The following is an 8,348-nucleotide window of genomic DNA, read 5'->3' as shown; positions in this document are numbered from 1 at the left end:
GGCAGGTAGAAGAGGGTCCACCGTGCCGAGTGGGGCTAATGGTAGCAGTGTGTCTGCACCTGTAGGTAGGTCTGCCGCGGTTGGCATGCTGATCAGCTGTGTGATTGTGAGACGTACCAGGAGGGGCTGGTGCTTAGTTAGGAGCACGTGACTGGGATTCTTCTCCAACTCGCCAGCGTGAAGGCTCCCTCCACCCAGAACCCCAGCTGCCCAGGCTTTGGCCTCAAGAGCCAGGGGGTTTGTCTGCATACACTCTCCTCCCAGCCCCCAGCTTCCCACGGCCACAAAGAAGGAAGCGTAGAGGGCAATGAGTACAATGAGCTTTACACAATTGATGCGTGTATGGATTGTGATAAGAGTTGTATGAGCCCCCAATAAAATGATTAAAAAAACAAAACAAAAAAAAGAATAAAGAAAATGCCCTTAAAAAAAAGGAAGCATAACTTATGCACATTTATTTAGGTTAAAGTGGGTAGTTCTGAGAGATGGGAGATAACTTGACCGTGGATCAAGCTACTACTTTTATGAACCAGGTTTTCTTTGCTCTTCTTTGGGGAACAAATTTGCTTTTTCTTGGCCATCTGTTGTTTCGTTTTCTTCTAGAGCTGCCTCAATTCCCCCTCCAGGGCTTTCTCTGTTGAGTTCTAGAACAACCCGCCTCCTCCGTTTCAGGACAAAATTATTATCCTTCCCCTTAACAAAACGAGTGCACTTAGAAAGTTAACTTAGAAAGGCTTTATTGTTAAGACTGTGCGTTAGTGAGGGTGCGCATCAACATAAAAACTATTGCTAGACAGAATTTATTTTATTAATAAGTTCAGTGGTGCTAGTATCAGCGTCGTTTGATTCATACAAGTGTGAATTTATCATTTCACTAATCAAAGCAAGTTATTTGAGAAATCATTATAATTTTATCCCATAATACCCTCTGGAGCTGGGAGATTAGCATATTCTTATAACCTTCTCTTTTGCTCGTTTATCAGATTCTTTAGAGAAGCAACTTAGAATAATTTGTCTTCCTGAGCGTCTTGTGACTTAGTTGCTTAGTGACCACTGAAACCCTACATTACTTTAAATATGTGGAGCGAGTAGTTTTGGTGGGTTGTTGTTGTTGTTTTTAACATGAATCTTACCCTGATTTTATTCTTCAATCATCTTGCCCACTAAAAATCCGATCTCTTGTTTCAAGCGCATTAAGTTCTTTAACTGGACAAGAGTGGAAGGATTTTCAGAGTGGCCACGGATGCTTCAAGCAGGATGTGCACAGACAAAATCCAAACCCTGGGTCTGAAACACATTGCTGTGGGCTTGGACAGTGTGTTTGTCTGCTGAGTGCCTGTTACAGGGTCTGCCTGGAGACTGGCAGGGCCTTCCAATCTCCGTGCCTCGGCACCAATGCCCCCTGCCCCCCCTTCCCTCAAGGAAACTGAGTGATGGACAATGCCACCGTGTGGGCAGTGGTGACACTGACCAAGAGTGGCACAACGAAGCGGGAATCAGTGAGGTGCTGGCCCTGGCAGCTGGCTGTCGTAACTGGCCGGGCAGTGCGGCAGGAGTCAGAGAGCCTCAGATGGGAGGCCCAGATCTACCTGCGTAAGAGCAGAACCCTCGGAGGCACTTGGCTGCTCTACTCTCCCCTCACCTGGCAGTTGGCTCTCGCCACAAGAGTCCTCCTGTGTGCCGAGCCGTGGGAGCCCTGCTTGTGAACGGTCTGGTCAAGTCCCCACTGACTGTCTCCCCCCCCTTGTTAAGACCCACTGCGGTCATGCTGAGAGGGACCCTTTGGCATGAATCTTCACAGCACGGACTGCACCCCTTTCTCAGTGGATGCTTGCTCTCAGTCCTTAGCCCGGCAGCCGAGTGCCCAGCAAGGGCACTGCCAGGCTCCTGCCCACAGGGGCGGGGTTAGGGTTTGCAGGGCACACTGTTGGGAGGCACCTCAACCCATACTAGGCAGGTGGAGGGAGGGGGCGCGCGAGAGCCCAGATGTGGCCAGGTTAATCGGGCACCTGGGCCAGCTGCCAGGATGGTACAAGTTCCTGTCGCCTTGGGTGTGGCTCCCTTCAAGCCAAGGGGCATGTGCAGGGGCCCTGTGCTCCCTTTCCCCTGAAAGCCCCTTTCTGCTGGCTGGAATGAGGGTCCGAGGGCTGTGAGTGGGCCTAGTTTGGGAAAGGGGGAGTTGTCTTTACAGATGTCAGTTGAGCCTCGAAGTGAGGTTCTCCCAGATTCCCCAGGCAGGCCTTAAGTCCATGCACAGTGTCCTTCTAAGAGACACACAGAGGAGAGACCTGGGGAGACGGAGGCCGGGTGCTGCCACGAGCCATGGAATGCCTGGGGCCACCAGAGGCTGGGGCCCTGAAGCAATCCACCTCCGGAGCTCAGGCTGATAGTGGGGGCCCTGCCAGCACCCCCACACGAAGGGAGTAGCACCTGCTGTTTTAACAGGGTCCCAGGCCACCCACCTCCCCCCCACGGCCCTGAGGCGGCGTGACAGTGAGTAGTAGGCTACACCCCGATGGAGTCACTGTGTTTACTAAGGGCACAGGACACAGCCTCCCAGCATGTCCCACACAGAACACCACGTCCACATGCCCTGAGCCGGCCCGCGCCCCACTCCCCCAGATGGCCCCACAGTGACTTGGGTGAGGTTACAAAACGAGAGTTCACCCCTGGGCCTCAATCCCTAGAATATGGGCGGGTGCAGAGGGGCAGTGGGACAGAGGCCTGCTCCGAGGCTGGTGGGCGGGGCTCCACACGCAGGGAGTGTGCGCAGGAGGAAGGCGTGCACTGAGGGCTCTGAAGCAGGGACAAAAGGGCAGAGCAGCCAAGCAAACAGCGCAGATGGGGAGGGGGGGATGACCAGGCTGTGGACACGTGGAGGCGGGGCAAGGACACACGTGCACTGGGTGCACACCCCTGTGGAGCCAGGGCTATCTCAGGCAGGTGTTCCCAGCAAGACACCAGGTAGGCAGTCTGTGTGTCAAGGTGTGTGGGCCCCTCGAGGCCCCGCCCATCTGGGCGGCCCACGAGGGTGCAGAGCTGGTGTCTGTGCTGCTCAGACACCGGGGGACATGCTGGCCAGCCTCTGCCCGGCAGGACAGACGCAGCCTGAGGGGACCTGCAGGTCTCCATCAGTGTGCGTTAAGGCAACAACGTCGCCAGAGCCCGACGGAGCGGGACCCGAGCTCAGTCCATGGACCCCTGGAGGAGGCTGACCTGCCCTGGGCTCTGGGGCAGCATCGGGGTCAGGCACGCACCCTCCTCATGGGTGGGGACCGCGTGAGGGCCCCAGGCAAGCTCCTCGACGCCCCCTGGAGCCACTCAGGCACCATTATGTTTCCAGAAGGGACCTTCCTCCCAAGGACCACTTGCCCACTTCGCCTGTTCCAGAACCTTCTCTCAGCGTTTCAACTCACACCTCCCCGCCTGCCCCAGGGCCTGCTACTAGCCTTACCCAACAGAATGCCCCAAGGCAGCAACAACCTGACCCTGCTGGGCTTCTGGGGGCTGGGCCCCCTGGTCTCCTGGACCTGAGCCATCCCTCCTGGCACTTGGCTAGGGTCCAGGTGGAGGCACACCTGAGAGCAAGGGGAGGGGAGCTGGCTTTCAATAGCCACTCCAGCGGGCTCTCCAGGCTCCCTCCCACCCTCCTAGCACTCAGGTGACCTGGGGAAGGGAAAGGGCCTGGGAGTGGAGGACAGACATCAGTTCTCCCTGCAGGGTGGCCCTCGCCCCGCCTGGCCTGCCGCATACCTTGCTGTGAAGCCAGAGGGTTTAAAGTCCGTGATTTTGCATTGCGAGCCCTGGGAGCCTTTTCTGGCTCTACTTACACTCCACACTAGGCCCCGAGAGAGTGCCTTGGCTCAGATCCCTCGGGTCCCCTGTCCCTGGACACGGCTGGGGGGAGGGGAGGGGCAGGAGGCCCGTCCATCTCGGACTCCCGCTTAGGTCCTCCTTTCGGTTGGCTGCCTTGGGCGCAGGGTGGGGGTGGCTCACCCGAGCTTGTGAGAAAGATTCCAGGGTTTTCATCACCCCTGCCCCCACAGCAGGGGTGTGTGTGTGCAGATGAGCACTCTGTGGGCGGAGGGGGTGAGGGGGCAAGGTCGGGCGCCCTGTGTGGGAGGGTGTCCAGTGGGGACAGAGGAAACTGATGGGCCATAAAAATGCCGGGTGTGGAGGGGCCCTGCAGTGACCAGGGCAGCCAGGACCCAGGCAGGCCAGGGAGCCCCACCTGCAGGAAGCCTCCCTGCACTGCCAAGGGGCCTGTGTAGCCAGATCGACCCTCCCCTGGCAGCCAAGACACCACCACGGGCCGACATTCCAGTGCCATCTGCAACTGCTGGAATCAGGAAGGCACTCCTGGGCTCCACCCCCGGCAGCTGACAGCTGACAGAGCAGGAGCAGCAGAGACCAGGCCTGTCCAAGTCAGGAACGTGCACATCCACTGGGCACAGTGTGTGCAGATATGTGTATGTGTTGGCATGCATGCAAGGGTGTGCACTCAAGTGTGCATATGAATGGGCATGTGTAAGGGTGTATATAGTTGTCTGTGTGCAGGCTACACCCTCATGTGTGTATATGTGTTTTGGCATGTGTACACGTGTGTTGCGTGTGATGTGCACCATGCGCATTGGCATGTCTGCAGACATGCATCCTCATGTGTACACATGTACAGTTGTGTGTATTTTGGCGTGTGTTTTGGGGTACACTCCCATATACGCATGTGTGTTCTGGCATGTGTGCAGGGTTGCAGCCTGTGTGTGCACACATGTGTACTTGTGTGGCTGTCATGTGCATAGAGGTGCACCCTCATGAGTGTATGTGTATATGCCTGTATCTACATGTGTTTTGGCCTGTGTGCAGTAGTGTGACTGTGTCCTTGTGTGTATGTGAACAGAGCATGAGAGAGGCATGCTCAACAAATGCACTTGCCTGGAGGAGCCAGGTTTATCATGGGAGTTCCTGGACTCAGCCACACAACAGTCACAAAGACAGGCACACTCATGTCACACACACATGCACACAGGAGTTTAAACACCTGCCTGAAGCCTCCAGCCTCTCCCTTCTCCTCTCTGGAGTGGGGGGCGGGGGGAGTACCCAGGAGTGCAGGGGAGAACCCTCTTTCCCTCCCCTCTCCTTCCCTACAGCCCCAGGCCATCCGGAACAGGAAGTGTCAAACAGGGAGTATCACAGCCCTCTCTCCAGGGCCCAGGGCTGATGAAGGCCACTAAGACCTCCCTTTAGTGCAAATGCAGATGGACAGGCTGTGCCTAGGTGAGACCTGCCTGGCCTGGCCGGGCACCATCCTGCACCAGTGCCTTAGGACCCAGGCCCTGGTGGCCCGGCAGCTCTGTGTGACACGTGTCTGCCTGGCAGCTCTGCAGACTAGGGGCAGGGGCTTTGCCGGCCACAGGGAAACACAGCACAAGGGAGGGAGAGAGGGAGCATGTGGTCAGATTCCTGTCTACACAACCTTCCAGGATCCTGGAGCCAGGGGGTGACAGAGAGCACACAGGCACCCCTGCCGAGAGCCTCTGAGAGGCAACCCAGCCCAGGTTGCCAGCAGCCAGAGGGCAGTGGGTGGTGTCCGCATTGTGGCTCCCACCGCAGGGTGGAACCACTGCCCTTGTGAACTAGGGGTGGGGGGGAATTGCAGAGGTCCTATCCCCACTGTACTGGCTCCATGTGCCAGAGATCATCAGTGCTCCTGGGAAAGCCAACTGAGGTGTCCCGTGGTAGGACAGGGTAGGACCCAGGGTTTCTGACAGCCTGGGGCTGCAGCTGTCCACCACTGCCTGCTTCACACAGGTGCTGAGTGTCCAGCGCCCCCCTCCCGCCCCCCCAGCCAGGTCAGCAACTCCTTGCAGCTGTTTTCAGTCCCTCCTCAGTGGGCAGGAGCCTCCACCACGGTTATCCACAAGACCACAGGCTGTCCTCTAGTCTCAACCATCCTACCACCACGGGACCAGGGGGCCTCCTCCTGTTATGGAGCAGGGACTGTCCTCCCCCACAGGCTCTCCTCTAGCTGTGGGGCCAGGGGCCGTGTGTCCAGTATAGGAGCACAGCACAAGGAAGTCCTTCCTCAAACTCAAATTAGACCTAAACCAGACCTTCTGAGAATCAGCATGTGCTTCTCTGTGTGTGGGCGGGGGGAGGGGGGGCGCTGACTTCAACCTGACACCTCAACCTCACCCATCACAGCCCTACAGGCCCCACCGCCCCAAGTGGGGGCTCTGGGTGTGTCCTGACTCCCAGGCTAAAGTACAAGGTTTGGGGGAGGGGCGGTGAGTGGGCCTTCCTGTGGCACTGGCAGTCACAGCCAGGCCTGGGCCAGAGAATGGAGGGAGGCAGCAGCCTGTCTTGGAGGGAAAGGCTGGCCTAGCCCCCAGCCTGGCTCTGAGTTCCCACTCCCGTCCTGCCAGGCATCTATGGGAGCAGATGGGTGAGAACGGCTGTCCACGGCCTGGTCCAGTGGGACAGAAGGGTCCCACCAGACCACCTGGCACTGGGAAGCTCCTCACCCACCCCTACGATCGCCTGCTGGGGGCTCTCCATCCAGGCTCTGGGCACTCCTTAACCCCTGCTCCAAGCAGCAGAGAAAAGAGTGGACCAAGGGGGTGCCTGCCCCTCTTCCCCAGTGCCACTCTCGCCAGCGCCTGTGGAGCCAGCTGCACATAGGCAAGCAGGCAGAAAACCAGGGAGGGGGTGTGGGTGGGGTGGGGTGAGACACAGGTCAGAGCAGCCCTGGTCCTCCAGGCTGGGCCTCCTCTGCTCCAGGACCACAGACTCCGGCAGCTTCCACCATGGACCTCTTGGGGACAGGAGGGGCATAGAAGGTGCTGACTGGCTGATGGACTGGTGGGAAGCTGACCTAAGCACAACAGGAAGAGCAGGGCTGGGGGGACACACAGGCTAATCCCTGCGCAGGGGCTCACAGCCCCAGGCCACTCAGCGTGGGCACCCACGCTGTGCCTCTGGATAGCCATCGACCACTGCTCCCCACCCGAGGCTGCTCCCAGCCCCAGCAAGGCGTGCCTCTAATGCTGGGCTTCCCTGGCCCTCAGACCTGGGGCTGAACTGGAAAGCCGAAGGCCACGCTGGGTAGTGCCCGGCCCCCTCCATGCCCGGGCCCCACTGAAGCTGGACCCCAGCAGGGTGGCCACCCGTGCCTCTCGGACTAAGAAACGGGTCCTCCTGGAAGCTTCGCAGCGAGCCCCCTCGGGGCGGTGTCCGGCCGCAGAGCCTCACTTCCGGGAGCCGGCCCAGCCGACGTCGCCAAAGGGGCCCTCGCCCGTGGCTGAGCGCGGCGGCGGCCCGCACGGGGTGCAGAGGTCGGAATCCGTGTCCGACTCGCCCTCGGCGATGTAGGGCCGCACCTTGGCGCAGGGCGCCACCGCCACATAGCCCCCGCCCAGCGTGTCCAGCTGCTCCCTGGACTGGGAGATGCTGAAGCCGCTGAAGGAGCGCTCCAACTCCTCGTGGTCCACCGAGGGGATGGAGATGGACGTGTCGCTGTCCCGCAGGCCGCCCTCGGCGGGCCTGGCCGAGCCCTCGCAGCGCAGGAACTCGGCGCTGGCCCGGTGGCCCCCGCTGTGCGCGGACAGCGAGCGCTCGTGCGCGGGCGGCGGCGGGATGCGCACCAGCGCCCCGGGGTCGCCCACGGGCGAGGAGCCCGGGCCCTGGCGCGGGCAGCCCTGCGACTGCCACGAGGTGGAAGGCGGGCAGTGCGCGGGCGGCGCGGCAAAGCTCTTCTGGCCCCCGGAGCTGGTAGAGCGCACCACCTTGATGACGCAGCCGTTCCTGCCCAGCTGCTCCCGGCTGTCCTCCGGGCTGTGGTAGGGCGGCGCGGGCTCCGGCTCCTTGGCGCCAAAGTAAGCCTCCGTCTCTGTGGGCGCGATGCCCATGCGCTGCATGTAGATGTTCACCAGGAAGTCCAGCTTCTTCTCCATGGACAGCACCTGGGGCAGGGCTGTATCAGGCGCGCCACTCGGTGGGGCCCTGGGGAGCCCACCCTTCACTCCTCCCGGCACAGCCAGCGTGCTCCCCAACCCCCAAGCCCCATGGGGGTCCTGCGGCACAAGGGAACTCAGGGTGGGGGTGGGGAGCTCAGTCAGGGACCTCAGAGGGATTTGAGGGGTTCCAACAGGTCCTGGAAGTAGTTTTGGCTAATTCCCGGGCCATCTATAGCTGTACCCCAGGCAAAGAAAGAAATCACCCAAGGGCTCCAAGAGCATTCCGTGGAGCTCCACAGAACCCTGTGGGCACCTCAGCAGTCCCAGGGTGCCTGCAGCATCCCACAAGGGCTCCCAAAGCACCCTTCCTCGCCTCAAAGTACTCTCACAGAAGCC

At 59.9% G+C, this 8,348-nt stretch overlaps 1 protein-coding gene across 1 annotated transcript in view; it reads right to left on the bottom strand.

The window, feature by feature from the left end:
- Positions 1 to 720: 720 nt before the first annotated feature.
- The window catches only part of KCNQ2 (potassium voltage-gated channel subfamily Q member 2), a gene marked incomplete at its 5' end in the record, with an annotated part of 32,969 nt that continues 25,341 nt past the window's right edge, over positions 721 to 8,348 (bottom strand). The window contains one exon of the mRNA XM_045296931.1: positions 721 to 7,958. Within this exon, the coding sequence (XP_045152866.1) occupies positions 7,245 to 7,958 (714 nt within the window). The remainder of the gene's footprint in view (positions 7,959 to 8,348) is intronic.

This window comes from Echinops telfairi, unplaced genomic scaffold, assembly GCF_000313985.2.
Source record: "Echinops telfairi isolate 266 unplaced genomic scaffold, ASM31398v2 ScPeMD7_7414;HRSCAF=8452, whole genome shotgun sequence".
In the NCBI taxonomy this organism is placed as follows: domain Eukaryota; kingdom Metazoa; phylum Chordata; class Mammalia; order Afrosoricida; family Tenrecidae; genus Echinops; species Echinops telfairi.
The sequence above is the reverse complement of the archived record's forward strand: the minus strand, read 5'-3'. Positions and strand labels throughout refer to the sequence as shown.